A 24,051-nucleotide genomic window follows, 5' to 3' on the forward strand; every position below is an offset into this window, starting at 1 on the left:
AACCACTGCCTTATGAGATTAATATTCATTTAGAATAACCTGATTACAAAATGGACTAAAGTTATCCAGCAAGTCCTCTCTGCCACCACAATGCTATAGGTCTATATCAGGGCTTTGATATATATGTGTGTACGTACACACACACACTGGAAGCCCAATGCGCCACCACAATGCTATAGGTCTATATCAGGGCTTTGATATATGTGTGTGTACGTACACACACACACACACACACACACACACACACACAGTGGAAGCCCAATGCGCTAAATTCATGCAAGAGTAGGTCTTCCTTCCCCTGGCTGCCAGCACCGGCTTCCCTCACAGCCCTGGCTTTGTCCGGAAGGCTGTCTGACCTAATTAGCATATTACTCTTTTATTATTTTTCACACACACACACACACACACACACACACACACACACACACTCTCTCTCTCTCTCTCTATCCCTCAATTTAATGAAATTCAAACTTAATCTGAAGTATAAAATGTAACTGAGTCCATTTCACCCCCAAAATTTGGTGTAATTTTACCTGCTGATCTGTGAATTCTCGCTCCTTTACATGAATGAGGCCGAGACAAGATTCCTGCTTACAGCCAGACTGACTAAACCAAAGCACAGAACTACCCGCTGTCTCCTGGAAACTGCCTCCCCGGAAGTGAGGACGCAGCACTGCTCCCATCGGTTTTACAGAAGTCACTTCCACGTTATTCATTCAGAAAATGTCTACTGATAAAATCTACTCCTGATTCCAGGTACTTTGAGATGCTCAATTCCCAAAAAGTCTATCTGTGCAACTCTTCTGATCCACTTTAGACCAACTGCCCAGAGGGTGAAAGTGCACCCACAGACTGACCAAGAAAGGGAGAAAAGATCATCACAATGTCCATATCACAAACCCCACAGGCGTGAAACTATCCCGACACAGCCAAGAGACATGGGCAGATAGCACGAACACTTCCCGAAAGCCATAAAGATAAAGGGAATTTTGGTTAACCTGATAAATATGCCTAAATTTGTCAGTTTTCAAGCAGAAAGCCCTTCGAGCTGCACTGAGATGGGAGCCCCGAAGCACACGTGGCTATGTAAGTTAATTAAAATAAAATTTGATAAAAAATGTAGTTCCTCCGTCATTCACGTTTCAGTCGCTCCACAGCCAATGGGGCTAATGGCCAGCACAGCGCACTGAACAGCTCAGAGCACTCCCAGCGCTGCAGAGCACTCTACGTCAGCCTGCCCCAGAGAGCTTCTTATTTAAAGCACAGCTCGGCCTGGCCGGTGTGGCTCAGTGAATAGAGCGTCGGTCTGCGGGTTGAGGGTCCCAGGTTCCATTCCGGTCAGAGCACATGCCCAGGTTGCGGGCTTGATCCCCAGTGTGTGGCGTGCAGTAGGCAGCCGATCAATGGTTCTCTCTCATCGTTGATGTTTCTAGCTCTCTCCCTTTTCCTTCCTCTCTGAAATCAATAAAAATATATTTTTTTTAAAAAAAATAAAGCACAACTCACACCTAGCCACACTGCCCAATCCAACTGTGCGGCTAACCTTGAAACCCAAGAACTGAGTACAACCACGTTCAGTTTTTGGATTCATCTTTGCAACGAATCGAGCACAAGCAAACCCCTTCACGGAGGGGAGGCCGACCCTCCGAGCAGAGCCCACTCACTTGCAGCACTGCTTCTTTATGTTGCGGCCACCGAACTTGGGCTTGTCCAAGCAGTTAGTACAGACACCACAGTCCTCGGGCACCTGGCAGCCGGGACACTGCCCACACCGCCTGGAGCGCCGGCCCTTCTTCACAGGGGGCTCCTGGGGCGCCTTGCTTCTGGTGACCGGTTTGATTGGTTTGATGGGCGGAGCCAGAGGTTCGGCATCTTCTGAGCCAGCGATTGAGGACTTGTCTGTTAAAGAAACGCATCATTAGTTCTGAGAGAGGATCTGATTCCTTCTTGGGAGCAGAGGTGGAGATCTTCAAAATCAATTTATATCATTAGATACATTCAAACTTTGTTTTCACTGGGACTCCAAAAGTGAAATGGAATACATTAAAAAGCATCATATGCAGAACTCAAAGCCTGTTTAAATAATGATTTAAATGTTATTAAATGCCTATAAACATGTGGCTTTAAAAAAGCAGAAATCCAAATACTGAAAACAAAACATAGTCTAACCCCAAGTTTAAGAAAATGAACTGACTGCTTCAGAGGACTGCCTACGCCTCTACATTTTAATGAGCAGTTACCCATCATCTAGGAGCTATAGGGCGACCATGAGAATGAGCCTCACTAACCCCCAAACACATGAGTGACCCCGGCCTGAAAGCCATAGCACTGAGTCCTTCACCACGGGAGGCCTCCCAGGCAGTGAGCATGGCAGGAATGCTCAGACAGACCTGTTCCTGAGACACATTCCTCTAGCGGTGAGCTTTTGCTCAAGGACTGTCTTGCCAAACCTTTTCACACTGCATGGCCGTCTAGGAAGGTTGTGCCCAAAGATTCCCTCCCTCCTTCATTGACTGACAGCTCCCCCAGCCTTCCCTGGCTCCCTCCCCATTGTGCCTCACAGGCAGTTCCTCATAGAATCCGTGTTCATTGAACCCCACCCCTTGCCATCTGTTTTTAGAGGATCCAGACGAATACATGATGCTATTGCCAGCCTACAAGGCACCCCAAGAATGATCAGCAGATCACCTGGGTGCTAGGACTTCAAGGCTGACATCTGGACCTACCATCATTCCCCATGGAAGACAAGATCTTTTCTCGTTCTTCCCACGGTAAGGCACTCAGGGTGGGCATGTCGTCAGGAAACACAGCACGTTTCCGGCCAAGGGCAACGGCAGCTCTTCTGCAGACGTGTTTAATGCGGGGTCCTCGCACAGACGTCTCTGATGAATCACTTTCTTGACCCTAAATAGGAGGTGAGCCAAAACAACCACACATGTTGACAATATAACTAAATGAAGCCAGGGTATTTTGGGCTAACTTATACTCTGGACTCACTCTAGTTATTTCCAGCTGATAAGCCATATCAATTTGCAGGAACCAACTACCTCTGCATCCTAACATTGGCAGGAAAAAGAGAAATCAACTAAGTTCCTATTCCCAATTATACTACTTCTTGAATATTCCCCTCAAAATTCAAGTTGCCGGTATATTATCAAGAAGTTCAGCCTAACCACAATTTCCTGTATTTCCCTGATCAATAGGGAAGTAGGAGGAATAACCTATGAATGAAGTATAAAAGACTCCACATGGAAATGTCTCCCATCTTAAAGAGCCACTGCTCTTGTCACTCAGAGGCTAACCAAAAAACACCCACAATGGTGTCAATGCTTGAACTCTCAACTGGCAGAATTCGTAGAATATGCCCCAGGTTGAGTAACATTAAAAACCTAGGTCTGTGTTCACTGCAACCTAACTTGAGATGTTGGCATAAATATGCATCTACTACATGACAATTTTTTAAAAAGAACCTAAAGATCGGTATGCTTTCTCTGAAAAGACCAGTGCCTAGTTTACTGTGTAAAAAGAAAAAAAAAAACAAAAAAACCCCCACAATGCTGTTCTTTGTAAAAATATGTTTGTCTTCATCTTAGTAAACTCAATTCGACAGCTTTTCTGTCCCACAGCCTAAGGCCAAAGGCTTCTCAAGTGTATTCTGCACACACCCTCTATTCATGTATTTATTTATTGCTCTAAGCACCGCACCCCTTAGAGCAGCGGTTCTCAACCTGTGGGTCGCGACCCCTTGGGGGGGGGGGTCCGAACGACCCTTTCACAGGGGTCGCCTAAGACCATCGGAAAACACATATATAATTACATATTGTTTTTGTGATTAATCACTATGCTTTAATTATGTTCAATTTGTAACAATGAAATTGTCACCACAACCTGAGGAGCTGTATTAAAGGGTCGCGGCGTTAGGAAGGTTGAGAACCACTGCCTTAGAGGATGAGACTCCTCCCCATCCTGTTTTCTAGCGTAAACAACAGTGAAACAACTTGACTACAGAAAGCACCTTTGAAACTGCCACAGGTTCTAATCCACCAAATCCATTAAGTACAACCTCGCATTCTCTGTCCCGTGGCCCCAACCTACCTGCGGCCTCAGCTCACCGCTCTCCTGCCTGCGCAGCCTCGCTACCCACCGCCCCCCAAGTGTGTCCCTACCTCCCTTGCTCCTCTCCTTGCAACGCTCTCCCATCGCTGTCTACCTATCAGAACCCCGCCTGTCCTTACGGGGTCACTGCAGATGTCACCCCTTCCCCTGCCCTTCCCTGGCTCCGCGACTGGACAGGCCGGGCCCCTCAGCCTGAAGCTCGCTCCTAGCAGGGCTGGACATGACGGAGGTCACCAGGCGACACGGAAAAGAGTACCTGTGCTCTGGGCTGGTCGGTTTGTTTAAGACTCTTGCTCTTCTCGATCTTGCAGAGCTGGGCCTTGGCCTTTTTGAGGAGGCTGGCGACCCTCTTGTCGGTCATGGGGAGCTTGTCCGCCTGCGCCAGCATGGAGCCGATGGAGGACGCGGCATGCTTCACGCCGGGCGCGGGCGCGGGCGGGCAGGGCGCCTTCTCCTTGTCCAGCGCGGCGGCGGGGCCGAGGTCCAGGGCGGCCTTGTCCAGGCTCCCGCGCCCTTTCTTGATCAATATTTTGGTTTTGACAGCGGTTGTGTCCCCAAGGGTCACGGCAGCCGCCTCGGGCCCAGAATCGAGGGACGAAGACTTCTTCCGCCCCGTGACCTTCTTGGCAGACGACGGCGCGGCCCCCTCCTCCGCGCCCACCTTCTCTTTGGAAGCCCTGCCCGCGGGGTACAAGGCGGAGCTGCCCTGGGGCTCGGGCCCCTTCTTCCGCTTCTCTTTGCGGGACTCCCGCTTGTTCTCCTTCTCCCGCTCGCGGTCCCGCTCGCGGCTCCTGTCCTTCTCCGCGCTCCTGTCGGCGTCCCGCTCGCGGGCCGGCTCCTCGGGGGCCCGGTCCGGACGGTCCCTGGTCCGGCCCCGGTCGGGCTGCGCGCCGGGGGTGAACCAGGGGAAGAGCGGCGCCGGGCTGCCGGCGGCGAAGGGCTCCGCGGGGGCGCCCGGCGGCTTCCGCGGCCTCGGGGTCTTCTCGGCGGCCTCCCCGGGGGCCAGCGGGTGCGCGGGGAAGGTGAAGGCGGGGTTTAAGGCACTGGCGGCGTGAGGGCTCACGGAGAGGCTCAGGGAGGAGGCCACGGAGGGCGGCGGCGTGAGCGGCGACAGCTCGGCGGTGCTCAGCCGGCCGCTGCGCGTCCTCATGGAGTGCGAGGGCGACCGGGGCTCGGCGCGCAGCGGGCTGAACACCCTCCTCTTCCTCTTGCGGCTGGACGCGCCGGGCGCGGCCGCGGGGGCCCGGCCGCCGGGCAGGGTGACGGACTCGAAGATGCGGGAGTGCGCCTCGCTGGGCGTGAAGCGCGGCGCCCGCAGCAGCGGGCTCCTCTTGTGCACGTCGAACCGGGGCCCCGCGTGCAGCGGCGAGAAGAGCCGCGCGGCCGCGCCCGGCGCCGCGAAGCCCGAGGCGAAGCCCACGTCCTCGGGCGTGAGCGGCGGCGGCCGGAAGTTGTCGAAGACCGGCTTGCGGATGAGCCCCTCCTTGGCGTACTTGGCGGAGGAGAAGAACTGCGGCTCGGCGCGCGAGTGCTTCAGCGACGTCCAGCGGAACGTGGGCTCCCGCAGGATGGACTTGCGCTTGCCCGGCATGGGCGCGGCGGGCGCGGGCAGGAAGGGCGACGCCAGCGGGATGGTGGGGGGCAGCAGCCAGGGCGTGGGGTCCGAGAGGCCGGCGGCCGGCTGCAGGGGCGGCGGCGGCGACAGCAGCGGCGGGGGCGGCGAGGCGGAGGCCGGCGGCGGGGGCGCGCTGGGCAGCTTCTTCGTTGTGGTCGTCCTGGAGCTTGACCCAAAACTCCTCTCGGACACCGAGTACCTCCTGCCTCTCCGGTCGTTCCGGTCGCTTTCCGGGGACTGGGCAACGGGCAGCGGGGCGTGCGCTTCGGGGGCGTCGCTCGGCTCCTCGGGGAGCCCCTGGATCTCCTCGGAGGCCTGGGAGTCGGTGGAGGTGTCCACGCTGGGGCTGCTGGAGCGCGATGAGTCGGAGGACAGCTGCGAGGAGTGCTGCGAGGCGGCGCTCGACTTCTCGGAGGACCCGCAGGAGGCGGCGCCGAAGCGGCTGCTGGGCGCGGGATCCAGGCGCGCGATCTTGATGGGCGGGTCGTAGTCCTCGTCCTCGATGAAGCGGCGGGGGGTTTTGATGATCCGCGAGGAGATGGCGCTGACCACGGGCATGATGAACTGCCGGATGTTCTTGACCTGCGTCTTCACCTTCCGGCCCTGCAGCTGGGCCGCCTCCTTCTCGATCTTCTTCTGCGCCCCCTTCTTCGCCCGCTGCAGGAGCTGCTTGGCGATGGTGGCGTCCGTCCTTTTGGAGGAAGGGATGATCCTGACGGGCTTCACCCGCCGCGGGCTCTGTCTGACCACCGCCTTGTCTTCCTTGGCCAGGGCCGGGGCCGCGTCCGCCTCCCTGCGCACCTTCTGGGGCTTGTCCAGGTGCGAGTTGAGCAGGAGGCCGGCCGGGGCCTTGACCCTCTCGGCGGAGGGCGGCCTCCCGCGCCGCCGGACGATCTGCACCCCCTTCCTTCCGATCTGCAGCTTCCCCGCCTTAAACTTGGACTTGAGCGGGGAGAGCTTGCCGGCTCTTAACTTTTTGATCTTGGTGGCTTGCTGAAACGTGGCGGACGGGGTCCGTTTGAGCTTTTTCAGGCTGTCGTCTTTGCTGCCCTTCGGTAACTCGGCAATGTCCTTTCCATGCGTGATTTTGATTTTTACTCCAGGGAAGGTGGGAGGTCTTCCTCGCTTCTTTTCTAAGCTTTTAGAGTCTTTCTTCTTGATCTTATCCCCAGGTCTGGTCTCTGGTTTACTGAGCGGGGGGAAGGCGGGCGGGTCTGGGAGGAGCGGGGTCCGGTCGGAGCCGCTGCGAGGCCGGCCGCGAGGTTTCCGAGGGCTACTCTTAGCTGCGTGTGGAATCAGACAATGGAGAGCGGTTTAGCGATGGCGTTCAGGCTCACGACGCTGAATATACTTTAGCACAAGCCGCCTGGTACCGAACTCTAGTTGCGCCTAATGAGTCACTAGCACATTTTAATTGTGCTTAGTCTCTTCCCCCCAAAACTTGCTTCAAAAAATCAGCTAAATGACATTCCACTTAAAAGAACATTAAGTACTTTTTTGATTAAAAAAACCCCTAACATAATAAAAGGTTTTCAACTGAGCAAGTTATAACATCCAAAACTGATTTTACTACTTTAGGTGAGCAAGGTTTATCTTCTGAATAAACCTTCTGAAAAAATGGTAAAAAAGAAATCTGTGCTACCTTTTTCCAGATCTTCACCATCAAGATTAATACTTGTTCATAGCAACTCATCTTTTCAATGCAGAACTTTGGCTTTAATAGATTTGGACAAAGTGCTCTTCTATCAACGGCACACCAACTTCTACAGGAAGAGGCCCCGGGAAGCTCGAGCTGACTGTCAGCTGGCTTTGCCATAGTAAACTGAGTGCTCACTGAACTCAGCAGCATGTAAGCTAACCATAGAAGTGACCTGGTGACGTGCCCATTAGTGAATCCCCCACTTACAGGTTCTTGAACTAATTAGTCTCAAATTACAAAAAAAAAAATTTAACCTTAATTGATTGAAGAGCAAATTAACAACTTATTGAATCAGATTTCTTCTAAAAAAAAAGGAATTTGCCAATTTATAAATCATTTCAATCTGCTATTTATCAAGAGACTCAAGAAAACAAAATTCTTTTCCTAAAATTCTTTGTTATAAACCTGTATTTTCTAAATGTCTTGAGTTCCCTAGTCTATCATGTCTTCTTTTCCCACAGGAATTTTTAATGTTTTATATGACTCAACATTCTTCTAATACTAACACCTCTCCTAATAGGCACCCAAAGAGATGTATGCCATGGTGATGAACGTTTTAGACCATGGAACCAACTTTCTATCAGAACAGACATCAACAAAGAGCTTACTGTTGTGCTTTTGAAATAGAGAGGTTTCCCTGAATAGATGCAGGATTCACAAATCCATTCTCAATATGTATACCAATGACAACAAGAATGAAGAATATCCATATGGTTTTAAACAACCAAGACAACATTCCAAGCACACCGATCGCCAAGAACACTTCCAAGGAAACGATTAAAAAGTGAACTCCTACCAGAGAAGGACCTCCCCAGATTCCTGATCCGCCTGGTAGACTTGAACCTGGCCACCACAGGTCTGGGTTAATTCTGAAGACCTCTTCTACCCAACTTTTAAAAGAAGCTTTTGGTGAAGTAGAAAAGGCAGAGCCTTGCCCTGCCACCAGCTCCCACATCCACATTCACAGAACTCACAAACCACCTGCAATAATTGCTCATGTATCTTCTGGGCCTCACTCTGTCATTTACTAATGAAGGGCTAGACCAGTCGTGGGCAAACTACGCCGCGTTTCAAATGAATAAAACTAAAAAAAAAAAAAAAAAAAAAAAAAAAAAAAAAAGACCGTACCCTTTTATGTAATGATGTTTACTTTGAATTTATATTAGTTCACACAACCACTCCATCCATGCTTTTGTTCCGGCCCTCCGGTCCAGTTTAAGAACCCATTGTGGCCCTCGAGTCAAAAAGTTTGCCCACCCCTGGTCTAGATATTTTCTTGGTGAAAACAATGACAAAAATATTGCTTATAAATGGAGATACACCATATCATTTTTGTTTTATTTTAATACAGCCTTCCAAGAATCAGGCAAAACATTCACATTCACACAGTGCTAATATTTTGTTGTTAGTTCTTTGACAATAATAGACCAAACTTCATCTGTAAAAAACAATGGCCAAGTTATTCCCAAAGTCATAGATAGGGTGGGGCAAAAGTAGGTTTACAGTGTTCGTATGGAAAATAATATAATTATTACCGAAGAATAATATAAGAATAAACTGTTTCATGTACGCACAACTGTAAACCCACCCTGTATACTACCATATCATCCCAAATATATAAATCTGAGGTGCTGTATCAGGTTCCCTCACGCCATGGAAATCGACCTCCCAGGCCTCGTGGGTTCCCACCGAGAAGCCTGGTGGAGAAGTCCCAGAAAGAGGTCTGTTCCATCAGCCTTGTGTTACTTAGTGTGAGGGAAAAGGAAGGGTGTACCCCAAAACCCCTCGTATTTAAGACCATCCTTTCCATGCAAAGAAGGAAAGGGGAAGCCACAGTCTCTTCACAAACAAAACGTACAGGCGCCATGCGCATGCTCAGCCGTACCTGAAGGAGACCTGGTGGGACTTCGTACTCTGACTTCTTCATCTGAGCCAAAACCTAAGAACTGCTCATCCTACAACAAAGGAAAATCATTTTAAAGTCAGAAACCAAAGCATGAACATGCACAAACCCTAAAGAAATGCCCAGAGGAGACAAAAATAATTTTGAAAATTAGCTTTTATATATTAATCATCATCATTCACATGGATATTTAAAATAACTGTTGTTGAAATGAATGGACCCAGGCATTCCAGCTTCATCACAGACCAATGGGAGCTGCGTGTCACTGAGCAATGCATGGACATAGCATCTCTGATGCCCAGGACCCAAGAGACAATCCTACATTTCAATCTAGAGATGCAGCCCAAAGCAATTGAAGTCATCAAATCAGCACAAAGTCAATAAAACAAATCTCTTCAACAGGTAGTTACATCTACAAACATATAAAGAGTAACATAAACAATATCATAATCTCTGGTTTACTCAATATTAATAGAGACTGAAGTGGCCATGATTGTCAGTTCCTTAACTCAGGAACAGACATCCAGATGTGATTTCTGTTCATTTGAGATCCAATGATTCTCAACATGCATTTTGTAGCATCATTTTAAAATGTCCTGTGATGAGAGACGTAATGGTGGGCAGCAGCATCTACGAGAGCGATCATGAACTGACCACAGGGCGGTGAGATTCATTCAAAAAGAAGGCAGGAAAGCACCTTACTTTCAGTTCTACTTCGGGCAAAAACTTCTCCTTACTTCTCAGTTTTAACCTGCCCTTAAAAAATAAATGCCAAGGACTGAACCTATTTTGAACAAGTTCTCACAAAGGATGGTCTATTTAGACAAACTGATGAATAGAAATTCACTGAGTCCGAGAGTAAGAGTTCCTTCTAGAGAGAGATGAGAAAGAATTTCAAATTCCAGAAACAAAATCCACACAAAACAAGAACAAAATAAGGAAGGAAAGGCAGATATTCTTGAACCTCCAATGTCTGCTGATAAGCCCCGAACTTTCCTCTGGGGAGTGAAGACCACGGTGCGGACACCGGTGCACGCCCTGAAGCTGCTGCCCGGGAGCGTGAAGCCCGAGGCGGGTGCCGTCTGTTCACCCTGATTAGCCAGGAACAGATGCAAAGATACACGCAACCTTCTGGGCAAATTAGCAGGTTCAGTTCTTCAATTTAAATGCTTTTAAAGAGCAAATGTTTGGGGTCAAGACTTGAGATAAAATGCAACAGAGAGATCATTCGCATTAGAATCTGAAAGGGTTCTTGCTCTTAGACTGTTAAAATTCTTGAAGTATTTAAGGAAAAACGATAATTATCCTCTTCAAAGAGATTTCTTTGTACAGTACAGTGGGGCCTTGACTTACGAGTGTCCCGACTAACGAGTTTTTCGAGGTACGAGCCGAGCTGTCTCTCGGCCGATTTTTTGCTTTGAGTGGCGAGCTAAAATTCGGGTCACGAGCCAGCTTCAGATACCCCGCCGCTAGTTGGCGCAGCGAACGTCACAGTGAACGCCACAACATCAGCCCAGCATCACGTGTCTCACTCGTTCACTGTTGATTTGACATACGAGTAATTTGAGTTACGAGCTCCGTCACGGAACGAATTAAACTCGTAAGTCAAGGCCTCACTGTATTATAATTCTAAGAATTAAACCTAAATTTCAGGCATGCTAAAGTACTTTTTACACAATCTCTTCTTTAATCATTAAATAAAATTTAAAGTAAACTCTATTTGGACATCATTTGTGAATAAGAAAAAACCCTCTGTCTTCATCCTAAAACAAGTTAGGGCAATCTAGGCCATATGGGGCTTCACCCCAAATGCACTTCTTGAATGATTTTAAGAGTTACCCTTGTAAGATACAACATTATAAAAAAAGAAGTCCAAACTCAAAAAACAATTAAATAATCCAAAAATATTTTCACAATTATGGAAGTCCCATATTGTTAATTTTTAAAATGTACTTTTGGGCCTCCGCCCAGTGTGGCTCAGGTGGTTGGGCATCACCTCATGCCCTGAAAGGTTGCCGGTTCGATTCCTTGTCAGGGCACCTGCCAGGGTTACAGGCTTTATTCTGGGTATTGGGTATGCAGGAGGCAGTCAATCAAAGTTTCCATCTCTCACATCAATGTTTCTCTCTCCTCTCCCTCTAAAAAAAAAACAACCAATAAAAATATATTTTTTAAAAAGTACTTTTATTTTTTTAAATATATTTTATTGATTTTTTACAGAGAGGAAGGGAGAGGGATAGAGCGTTAGAAACATCGATGAGAAAGAAACATCGATCAGCTGCCTCTGCACACCCCTAGTGGGGGTGTGCCTGCAACCAAGGTACATGCCCTTGACCAGAATCGAACCAGGGACTCTTCAGTCCCCAGGCCGACACTCCATCCAGTGAGCCAAACCGGCTAGGGCTAAAAAAGTACTTTTAAAAAAGAGATTTAAGTCCTAGAGGGTTTTGCTCAGTGTATAGAGCATCGACCTGCAGACTCAAGGGCCCCAGGTTCGATTCCAGTCGAGGGCGTGTGCCCAGGTTGTGGGCTCAATCCCCGGTGGGGAGCGTTCAGGAGGCAGCCAATCAATGATTTTCTCTTTTCAGTGATGTTTCTAACTCTCTCTCCCTCTTCCTCCCTCCCTGAAATTAATAAAAATATTTTTTTAAAAAAATATATATTTTATTGATTTTTTACAGAGAAGGAGAGTGATAGAGAGTTAGAAACGTCGATGAGAGAGAAACATCTATCAGCTGCCCCCTGCACACCTCCCACTGGGGATGTGCCTGCAACCAAGGCACATACCCTTGACCGGAATCGAACCTGGGACCCTTCAGTCCGCAGGCCGACACTCCATTCACTGAGCCAAACCGGCTAGGGCATAAAAATATATTAAAAACACACACATTTAAAATAGTAATACTAACATGCATGTACTTTGAGAAAAAAGCAGACAAATAAAATAGGCCATGATAAATTGCCTCAGATGCAGTAAAAAAACACACACAAAACAACAACGGCAGTATGTTAGAATTTTCCGGGGCAGTCCCGTCTGCCATCTACTGCACATGACACCCTGAGATGAAGACCTGTCTGCGGTCTCAGCTCTAGCACATGCAGGTTCAGTGATATTAGTCACGTCACTCACTACTTCCATATCTTAATTTCATTATTGGAGTGCTGTCCCGAGTAAATAAAATGAATTAGGTAAGTTACGTAATTTATGTAGTCCTAATTACTGAAGTTTTGAGGGACCAAATGACTTGCCTAAGATCAGGTACAATGGACTTCCTACCATAATAGTTATAATTTAAAACTATAAATATTTAAAAGAATCAAATAAACCAGCTGCAGTACAAAATGTGCTATTCTTTCAGCTACTGATAAAGTAAGATGACGCCCATTTTCAGACCCTTACATTTCTGCTTTCGTTCATGCTTCTCCCGCATTATCCTATCCTCATGGAACAGCCTGCTAATGTGTGCATTTCGAAGACATCTGCGGACTTCCCAACACTTACCAGGGGACTGCTGTGCTAAGTGCATGAATTTCATGCTCCAAGTGCTGCCAGGGGAGACAGTCCTATCAACTATATTCACGACAGCCAACAGGCGAGGCAATAAAAGACGACAAATCTGGCTCAGCGGGTTGGAGTGGGGTCCCGTACACCAAAAAGTTGCGGGTTTGATCCCCAGTTGGGCACATGTGGGAGACAACTGGTGGGTGTTCTCTCTCTCACATCAATGTTCCTCTCTCTCCCTCTCTCTCTAAAGTCAATGAAAACCCATCCCTAGGTGAGAATTTAAAGAAAAAAATTGTAATCTATAAAGGGAATATAAAGATCCATATTGCTACGTTTATTATCAGCAACCGCAGTGAGTACACTTTCTATAGTTCACTTTCACTAAATGTAACGAAACTCTGATCCTAACTGCAATGTGCTCCAAGGCAGAGTATTACCGAGCTGCCCAGCAGTAACGTAACTGACGCTGCCAACGTTTAAAGTTTGCAAGTGCTCTACTTTCCAAAATGGCAAACCAGTAACTCGTTCCCTATGGCCGTGTAATTAAATAAGAAAAGAGTAGGCAGTCCAAAAAGACGGTATTTCCACCCAAGAACTTTCTTTTCACTTTAAACATTACCAGTTGACTTATTGAAACATGCTTAAAATAATAAGTACCTCTTGCTCACATAACCCAGACGGGTTAGCCACATTCAAAAGCCTCACAGAGCTGAAGAACCCCCTCCCTCTCTCTCCTGACTCAGAACTCCCAATGCCAGATATAAGAGCCCTGAAAACTGTTAAGGAAAGCCAAAGCGAGACAGCGCTGGGAACGCATGGCTGCAAGAGGTGCTGAAGCGAGGCCTTCCCCGCTCTCCTCTTGATCCCATCACCCACTTTAAACACTGGGTTCCAGAAAGACTTAGTAACAAGACAACAGTTCTGGATTCCAGAGGATGTAGACTTTCCTAGAAATTAAAGACGACTGCAAAATATCTACAAAAAACAGCAACAGAAAGAACCCCGATTAAATCCATGTTTGGTTCTGTGGCAAACACCATGGCCCTGGCCACCCTGAGGAGGCAGGCTGCAGGAGAGACCCATGCTGCACATAACGAAATCTTCCTAAGAACTGGGCCCAAACAGCCACTGATCACACACACTCCCTTCTAACATTGCTTCCTCTGATGAGCATAGCATTCCACAAGAGAGCATAAGCAAGAGCCATCCAACCTCAGAAACACCAATCAGAAAGGACATATGCACCCCTATGTTCATAGCAGCACAATTCACCATAGCTAAGATTTGGAAACAGCCTAAGTGCCCATCAGCAGATGAGTGAATAGAAAAGCTGTGGTACATCTACACGATGGAATACTACGCTGCTGTAAAAAAGGGAACTTTCCCATCAGCAGATGAGTGGGTTAGAAAGCTGTAGTGCATCTGCACAATGGAATACTACGCTGCTGTAAAAAAGGGAACTTTCACCATTTGCAACAGTATGGATGGACCTGAAGAGCATTATGCTAAGTGATATAAGCCAGTCAGAGAAAGATAAGTAGCACATGATCTCACTCATTTGTGGAATATATGAACAACAAAAACTGATAAACAAAAACAGATCCAGAGACACAGAAGCATCAATCAGACCATTAAACCTCTGAGGGAAGGTAGGGGAGGGCGGGGGTAAGGAGGAGAGATCAACCAAAGGACTTGTATGCATGCATATGAGCATAACCAATGGACACGGATACTGGGGGGGGGGGGCGGGTGAGGGCATACGTTGAGGGGTAGGAACGGCTGAAGGAAAAAAGAGACATATGTAATACTTTAAACAATAAAATTTTTTTTTCAAAAGCCATTCAACCTCTTTCTTCTAAACAATGATGGCCCTGGAGACTAGACCTCCCAGATTCTAACACTTTCCCATCTCCTTGTCAAGCGGAGCACGTAAAACGTCGTTAAATCGTATCTAGCTTCCAGAGATTAAGATGCAATGGAGGAGCGCCCCGTCCAGATGGCGGCTCAGGTAGACATGGTACTCCAAACCTCCACGACCCCATCAAAATCACAACTAAACAACGGAACAATCATCTTTCAGAGCCTCCTGAAATCTGGCTAAACTGAAGTCCTATAACTAGGACACAAAGAAGCCACATTGAGACTGGTAGGGGGTGGAGAGGCACAACGGGCTAGTACCCATGTGTGACAGTTAAAAATCAGAAGGGATGCCTTGGCTAGGTAGCTCAATTGGTTAGACTCTAACCATTAGAGCATCATTCCAAAACACTAAGGTTGTGGATCAGATCCATAGTCAGAACACACACACAAGAATCAAGCAATAAATGCATAAATAAGTGGAACAACAAATCAATGCTTCTCTCTCTCTCAAATCAATCAATCAATCAATCAACTGATCAATTTTTTTAAATCAAAAGGGATATTTTGGCTGTAGAGCCCCACAACAGGGCCAGGGTTCCAGTGCTGGGAATTGAAATCCCGGTAAATTTTGGCGGTAAAAACCAGCAGGGATTGAGGCTGAGGGAGACTCAGGCTGCTGGAGTCCCAGGCAGTTCCTCTTAAAGGATCCATGCACGGACTTATTTGGATTCACTCCCTCTGAGTTCCAGCACTGGGGCAGCAACTTGAAAGGATCAGGGACATACAGGGAGGAACTAAATTGTCTGGCGTTAGGGTGAGGTTTAAAGGGGCAGCTTTTTCCCAGACAGAAGTGATGGCAGAGGCCACTGTTTCTTCATGAATCTGGCTCACTATTTGCCCAGCCCTGGTGATTCCCTAAGACCCAGTCCTCCCCACCCCAACCTGCAGGTCCACCGAAGCCCCCTCCAGTGGCTTTTCCATAGAACCGGCCTGTCTTGACTTACGCTGCCGACTTTCCTAAAAATCTCTCATGCAAGCCACATCTGTCTTCAGCATGTCCCATACCTCTCTGGCTAAGTGGCCCCAGGCTCGCCACTAGCAGCCGCCCGTCTTGGTTCGAAGCTGGGCCTCTCCCAGGCACCTCCAAGCCCAGCGCAAGTAGCTCATGCCAAGTGGCCCTTGGCAAGGCACAGGCAGCAGCTGACTTTGGCCTGCACCTCCCAGCAGGCCCCAGAGCCAGCACACCCAGTGGACAGCTTCAGCCCATGTCAAAGCACCACCTAACCACCTCCACGAGTGACACACTCCAGGGGCGGACTCAGCAGATATTGAACCCACTAACCTGAGTCCTGCTCCATGGAGTGACCTGCACAGCTGACCCTCTAAAGTGGCGGCAGCCAGTCCCTGCAGCCGATCAGCCTGGGGGTAAATCCCTCCCATTGATGTGCCAACAGCGATAAAGGCTCAACTACAACAGGAGTTGCAACTACACAGGGTGCACCTGGAGCAACCTGCTCAGGTGACCTGGAAGGCTGTGCCACTGGGCCCCGCAGATCACCTGCTACATAAAGTCACTCTACCAAGACTGGAATACATAGCAGTTCTCCCTCCTACATAGAAACAAGCACAGGGAGGCTGCCAAAAAGTGGAGACAAGGAAGCATGTCCCAAATGAAAGAACAGAACAAAACTCCAGAAAAAGAACTAAACAAAATAGAGACAAGCCATCTACCAGAGCAAAGTCCAAAACACTGGTCATAAGGATGCTCAATGAACTTAGGGGAAAAGTAGAGAAACTTAGAACTTCAACAAAGAGATAGAAAACATAAAATAGAACTAGAAAACATAAAAAAGAACCAGTCAGGAATGAAAAAGACACTGACTGAAATGAATAATCTACAGGGAATCCACAGTGGAGCAGATGAAGCAGAGGTTCAAATCAACATTTGGAATATAAGCAAGCAGAAAACACCCAATCAGAACAGCCAAAAGAAAAAAAATCCCCCAAATGAGGATCGTTTACCATACTCGGGTAGCTCAGTTGGTGAGACCACTGTCCCAATACCCAAGGTTGTAGATTTGATCCCCAGCCAGGGTACATACAAGAATCAACCAATGAATGCTTAAGTAAGTGGAACAACAGCCCTGGCCAGTGTGGATCAGTTGGTTGGGTGTCATCCCATGCACCGAAAGGTCAGGACATATCTGGGTTGCGCATTTGATTCCTGGTTGGGTTGCATGTGAAAAACAACCAATCGATGTTTCTCAGATCAGTGTTTCTCTCTCTAAAATCAATAAAAATATATATTAAAAAAATAAGTGGAATAACAAAATCAGTGTTTCTCTCTCCCCCTCTCTACCTATATCTCTCTAAAATCAATTTTTTAAAAATGAGGATAGTTTAAGGGACCTCTGGGTCAACATCAAGTGTACCAATATTGGCATCACAGAGGTACTAGAACAGGGGAGGGCCAACTTTTTGACTCGAGGGCCACAATGGGTTCTTAAACTGGACCGGAGGGCCGGAACAAAAGCATGGATGGAGTGTTTGTGTGAACTAATATAAATTCAAAGTAAACATCATGACATAAAAGGGCACGGTCTTTTTTTTTTTTTTTAGTTTTATTCATTTCAAATGGGCCGGATCCGGCCCGCGGGCCGTAGTTTGCCCACGGCTGTACTAGAAGAAGAAGAGAGAGCAAGAGATTGAAAATGTATTTGGAAAAAATGACAGAAAACTTCCCTAACTCAGTGAAGAAAAGACACCCAGAAGTCCAGGAAGTGCAGAGTACCAAATAAGATAAACTGAAAGAGACCCCAAACCAAGACACATCAAAATTAAAATGCCACAGGTTAAAGACAAAGAGAGAATCTTAAAAACAGCAAGAGAAAAGCAGTTAGTTACCTGCAAGGGAGCTCCCATAAGACTGCCAGCTGATTTCTCTAAAGAAACATTTCAGGCCAGAAGGGAGTCCCAAGAAATATTCAAAGTGAAGAAAAGCAAGGACTTACAACCAAGATTACTCTGCCTAGTAAAGCTATCACTCTAAAATCTAAGAACAGATAAAGAACTTCCCAGACAAGAAAAAGCTAAAGAAATTCATCACCACCAAACCAGCATTACAGAAAATGTTAAAGGGACTTCTTTAAAAAGAAGGGGGGGGGGTAAGAAAGATTTAAAAATGTGAATAATAATATGGCAATAACGACATACCTATTAACAATTACTTTAAGTGCAAATGGTTTAAATGCTCCAAAGACATATGGTGGTGCCCCTAACTGGTTTGGCTAGGTGGATAAAGATGGGTAAAACGCTGGCCTGAGGTCTGAGGGGTCCTGGGTTCGATTCTGGTAAAAGGGCACATGCCCAGGTTGTGGGATCGATCCCCAGTAGGGGGCATGCAGGAGGCAGCCGATCAATGATTCTCTCTCTCCCTTCCTTCCTCTCTGAAATCAATAAAAATATATATTTTTAAAAAAAGACATATGGTGGCTATGTGGATAACAAAACAAGACCCTTACATATGCCATCTACAACAGACCTGCTTCAGATAGAAAGACACAAACAGACTGAAAGAAAAGGATGGGGAAAAAATATTTCATGAAAATGGAAACAAACAAACAAACAAACAAACAAATGCTGGGGTAGCAGTACTTATACCAGACAAAATAGACTTTAAAACAAAGGCTATAACAGGAGACAAAGGATCCAGCAATTCTACTTTTGGGTATTTATCTGAAGAAACCAAAACACTCAATTGAAAAGACATGTCCATCCATATGTTCCCTGCAGCATTGTTTACAATAGGGACTTCAGTGGCCACCAATCGATGGATGGGTAAAGAAGTGGTGCATATATACAATGGAATATGACTCAGGCGTGAAAAAGAATGAATCTTGCCATCTGCAACAATACAGCTGGACCAACAGGGTATAGTGCTGATTGAACGAAGAGAAAGACAGATGCCAGATGAGTTCGCTGACATGCGGCATCTAAAATAACAAAAGAAATGGACAAGTAGAACAGAAACAGACTCACAGATACAAAGAGCGCCAGACAGGAGAGGGTTGAGGGAATGTGGGGGGAAAGTGAAGGAATTGAGAAGTACAAGTCGGTAGTGCCAGAACAGTCATGGGGTGGTATGTTTACACAATGGAATACTACTTGGCTGTAAAAAAGGGAATCTTACCCTTTCTGACAGTGTTGATGGATCTGGAGAGTATTATGCTAAGAGAAATAAGCCAGTCGGAGAAAGACAAATACCACAGAATTTCACTTATATGTGGAATCTAAGGAACAAAAACAAAGCAAAACAGAAACAGACTCATAGATAAAGAGAAAGAACTGACTGCTGTCACAGGGGAGGCGTGCTGAGTGAAAAAGGTGAAGGGATTAAGCAAAAAAACCCGCAAGCAAACAAACAAACACACAACCTCATAGACAGACAATAGTCTGGTAGAGGGGTAGGGGAAGACAGGAGAGACTAACAGGTGGATAAATGGCGATGGAAGGAGATTTGACTTGAGATGGTGAGCACACAATATACAGATGATATATTATAGAATTGTATCCCTGAAACCTACATAATTTTATTAACCAATATCATCCCGCCCCCAAAAAACAAACAGTCACAGGGATCTAAACCACAGCACAGAGAGCATAGCTAATAATATGGTGATAACCATACGGTGTCAGATGGGAACCAGATTTGGCGGGGTGACCGCTTTGTAAGTTATATAAATGTCTAATCACACAGTGGTATACCTGGAACTAATATAATATTGTACAGCAACTGCAATTTAAACATAAAAAATTTTAAAGAATGCAATTAAACTAATGTCACTTCCTAAGTGAAATCTAATTATATAAACAATAAATGTATAGGATTTCTTTATTACTCCTATCTCTAACTCTAGGGCAACCAGTTATTTGAGAGTTTCTAAACATACCTTTATTTGTAAATTCTACTTTATTCATAAGTATCTTAAAATTTGATAACTTATATTTTAATGCAGAATTTTAATTCTTTAATAGCTGGTTATATTTGTAAGTGATGAAGCAATAGGAATATTTTTTCCACTAAACATAAGTGAGCCCAAAATAATTATTAAAGATAATGTTTACATACAAAATATAATGAAGACATTTTATGTTATTTTTATTTTTTAAAAATATATTTTTATTAATTTCAGAGAGGAAGGGAGGAGAGCAAGAAACATCAATGATGAGAAAGAATCATCGATCAGCTCCTCCTGCAGGCCCCACACTGGGGATGGAGCCTGCAACCCAGGCAGGTGCCCTGACCGGGTATCGAACTGGTGACCTCTTGGTTCATAGGTTGATGCTCAACCCCTGAGCCATGCCGGCCGGGCAAGATAATGAATATAATGAATATGTTTTAGAAAAATACATAAAATTCTGTTTAAAAAAAATTATGTACCACTAGTCAACTTTTCAAATAAGCGCTATTTCTTTTACTTGTTCATTCACTCAAAAACCATTCAGAATCTGTCAGTGGCACAGTGATGCTATCCGCGCCACATGCAGAGATCAGTAAGACATGGCTCCTGCTCCCAATAAGCACAGAAGGCAAGCAGGCCTGGGGCGTCTCGGCCTCCATTCACAACCAAGTGGCAGTAGAATGTCGGTGAAAATGCCCTGGCCCGTGTGGCTCAGTGGGTTGGGTGATATCCTGTGCACTGACAGGTGGCAGGCTGGATTCCTGTTGGGTCAGGGCACATGCCAGGGGTTTCGAGCTTGATCCCCTGTAGGGGGCGCATGCAGAAGGCAGCCGACTGATGTTCGACTCTCACATCAATGTTTTTTTCCTCTCTAAAAATTAATACAAAAAAAAATTTTTTAAATGTCAGTGAAAGATAAAGTACTATGTTATTCATATTCTGGAATTTAAAATTTGTTTAAATCTTGGGAGAGTTCATTCTTCCTCCTATGGTTTGTGGAGAAATATTCAACAAATTTCAAAATTCTTCCTAAGAATGGCACTATCTCCATCACTCAGTCTGTCAAGTAGGCACCTCTCCAGCATTAGAAAGCAGAGTTTAGGTCATCAAGATCTAAATCAAAGGCAGCGATCAGGTGTGACACACTTTCTAAGAGTACCGGTGACCTGCCAGACCTCAATGCCTTTTTCTCCCTACACCCAACCACATCGATTTCAGTTCTTTCCAAACATTCTTCCCAATGTACCGCAGTGAGAGCAAAACTCACCTCGAGCTCCTCGCCTGTCGGGTGAGGGCGGAACCCAGAGCTACTTGGAAACTCTTCTGCTCCATGAGCTGCACTGCTCTGGCCTCAGGTCTGAAAGGCCCGGGACACCTGCTCACACCCTTCCTTCTGTTTTAACAAGAGGCGCGGCAGCTCTCAGAGCCTGGAGTCGCGGGCAGCTCAACCACGCCCTGTGGCACCCTCTCGGCACCTTATGTCTCTACATTGTTCCGTCTTAAGAGTTTGACAAAATCAAATTTCTTCAACTATAAAGGTTTATTGATCAATCAACTGAAAGTAACATCAATAACCACACAGTGAAGTATCAAAACCACCCTGACACTGTTTAAGACTCTTTGTTCTGGAGACTTCTAGTTGTGGTATCATCATACATGGTGTCACCACAGGAGGGGGTCACAGGAGAACTGAGATTACTGAGGACAACCAAAGACGAAGAAACATGAAGACGCAGTGTCATCTCAGCAGCTCCAATTAAGAAAGAGAGCGTGGCGGCGTGGCTCAGCGATTGACGGTCGACCTATGAACCAGGAGGTCAGGGTTCGATTCTCCTCAAGGGCTCGATCCCCAGCAAGGGGCGTGCAGGAGGCAGCCAGTCAATGACTCTCTCTCATCACTGATGTTTCTCTCTCCCTCTCCTTCCTCTCTGAAATCAATACAGATATTTTTTTAAAAAAGAAAAAGGAACCCCTCTGCGTTGGGAATTTACTCCAGTTCACCGCTGCTGGCATATTTCCCTTTGTGTCTATTGCTACAAGCTCTAAAGGACCATGGTCTTGAGGTTGCATTTTAAAGACATAATAGTACACACACAATTACTAATACTTAATCAGCACAGGGCATTAAAAATGTGTTCACGTTTGTGTCCTCTAGAATGTCCCCTCTCCGAGGCACGCAGTTCCACTTACGCATCTTTGTATTCCTAGTATTCAGCACAAAGTTGGCACTCAATCGAAGTTTGTAAAATGAAAATAAAGGAAAAGCAATCCATAACTTTAAAAAACATTAAGTACCTACTGTGGTAACAGCACTGTAAGATATACTATGGGCTTCAAAGAATTAGACAATGTGACTGTCCATTTAAGAATGCATACAGCCGAGACCGGTTTGGCTCAGTGGATAGAGCGTCGGCCTGCGGACTGAAGGGTCCCAGGTTCGGTTCCGGTCAGGGGCATGTGCCTGGGTTGCGGGCATATCCCCAGTGGGAGATGTGCAGGAGGCAGCTGATCGATGTTTCTCTCTCATCAATGTTTCTAGCTCTCTGTCTCTCTCCCTTCCTCTCTGTGAAAAATCAATAAAATATATTAAAAAAAAAAAAAGAATGCATACAGAGCACGCTCAGGCTTGGAGGACAGACCCATTCATTCATTGACAGTGTATGTGCTCCATCTCAGGGTGAAGGGATAAACAGATAAAAGGCAATTTCTGCCTTTAAGGACCTGGTAGTCTATCAACAACAGGTGAATAAATTATATCTGTTACACAGTGCGATGCCCGCGATGCCAGGGACGGATCCAGATGCACAGCAGAGAGCTACCTACCCTGGTTAAGGAAAAGGGCCAGGAAACCCACTGCAGAAAAATAAAACCTCACCTAACTTTCGAAGGATGGCCACGTGGGGTGGTTCACGCTTGGCGCACAAAGCTGTTGTGTGAAGAACAGCCGTTGGTGAGGTGAGAACACAAGCGAGGAGATGCCCAAGTAGCCAAAAGACTGTAATGGCTAAGTGTGGGGGCTGGGGGCAGAACTGACGAGAGGTTGCGTTTATGGTACTCTGGAGGTCATGTAGAAACACTCTGCCGATGGGTTATTCGGAATAAAAGAGAAATCAGGGATAACTCTTACATTTCCTGCCTCAGCAACTGGGTAAGTAGCAAAGTCATTCCCAAGTGAGGAAGGAGAGAGCCGAAAACAAGACTCGGTGAGCACGCGAAGTCTAAGACGCCTATTGGATCTTCAGGTGCTTCGCTGCATACCTGTCCCCTTGCCGGGGAGACAGTGGCCACCTCAGGGGGCGGTCAAGATCAGGTGAATAACCCATGCGAAGTACTCAAAATACTGCTGGCCCACAATAAATACTGAATAAATGCTGACCATCGCCATTATTAGCCAAACGGAAATGTCAAGCAGGCAGATGGTTACACACGCCTGGGACTAGAGACAGACAGTGACAATCCTCGGCCCGGAGATGAGACCACGCAGCAAGAGCGTGCCTCCCCGCTTCTGGAGAAGCAAGCCGAGGGAGCCACACAGAACACTGGGAATTAGTAACGGCGAGTTGAGAAGAAAAGCAGGTTAAGCGCGGTGTTACAGAACCCAAGAAAGGACTTTCAAGAAGCCAGTGGTCAGCCGGTTCGAACGCTACCCAGGGGTTTGCTGGGACGAGAACTGAGAATGATGTACTCAGTGTGGCCAGAGAGAGGCCCTGAGGGCTTTGGTGAGAGATTTCTCCGTGGTCACGGGGGTAAAAGCCCAGCTGGAGTGATTGAGGACAGGATGCGCGGTGAGAGAGTGGAGACCGCATTTTCAAGAAGTTTTGCTGTGAAAAGCTGCAGAAAATTGGGTAGTAGCTAGAGGAGGACATGGGGTCAGGTTGTTTAAAAAGGATTAGAGCCCGCCGGCGAGCCTCAGTGGCTGAGCGTCGACCTATGAACCAGGAGGTCAGGGTTGGATTCCCGGTCAGGGCACAGGCCCGCACTGCGGGCTCCATCCCAAGTGTGGGGCGTGCAGGAGGCAGCCGACCAATGATTCTCTCTCATCGTTGATGTTTGGATCTCTCACTCCCTCTCCCTTCCTCTCTGAAATCAATAAAAGTACTTACTTTTAAAATGTACTTTAAAAAAGGATTATATTAAGATAGTTTTATATGTTGATGAGACCAAGCCAGTTGTGAGAAAGCCGATGCGGGAGAGAGGAGGTAGTGCAGAGACGAGCCCGAGTAGCTGAGCAGGGATGGGACGCAGACACAGTGGCGAGTGCAGAAGGCAGCAGAGGACATGATGGCACCTAAGTTCCCTTGTGAAGGAAGGGACAGCTACCACCTTAAGAACAGAAATCTACCTTGACTCCCGTTACACTTGGTGCCACTGCCCCAAGACTCAGGAAAGCAG

The 24,051-nt window shown here is 46.8% G+C and overlaps 1 protein-coding gene across 11 annotated transcripts in view; it reads right to left on the reverse strand.

The window, feature by feature from the left end:
- The window catches only part of KMT2A (lysine methyltransferase 2A), a 92,445-nt gene that overhangs the window by 51,407 nt on the left and 16,987 nt on the right, over nucleotides 1-24,051 (reverse strand). For all 11 annotated transcript variants that reach the window (XR_009454343.1, XM_059707701.1, XM_059707705.1 and 8 more), the window contains 4 exons: nucleotides 9,316-9,385; nucleotides 4,373-7,014; nucleotides 2,727-2,904; nucleotides 1,665-1,899 (listed from right to left, as the gene is read on the reverse strand). Coding sequence is in view for 10 of the 11 variants with exons in the window: in XM_059707701.1 (XP_059563684.1) it covers nucleotides 1,665-1,899; nucleotides 2,727-2,904; nucleotides 4,373-7,014; nucleotides 9,316-9,385 (3,125 nt within the window). In the remaining variant the exon portion in view is untranslated. The remainder of the gene's footprint in view (nucleotides 1-1,664; nucleotides 1,900-2,726; nucleotides 2,905-4,372; nucleotides 7,015-9,315; nucleotides 9,386-24,051) is intronic.

The sequence above is a fragment of the Myotis daubentonii genome, chromosome 9 (assembly GCF_963259705.1).
Source record: "Myotis daubentonii chromosome 9, mMyoDau2.1, whole genome shotgun sequence".
NCBI classification, from domain to species: domain Eukaryota; kingdom Metazoa; phylum Chordata; class Mammalia; order Chiroptera; family Vespertilionidae; genus Myotis; species Myotis daubentonii.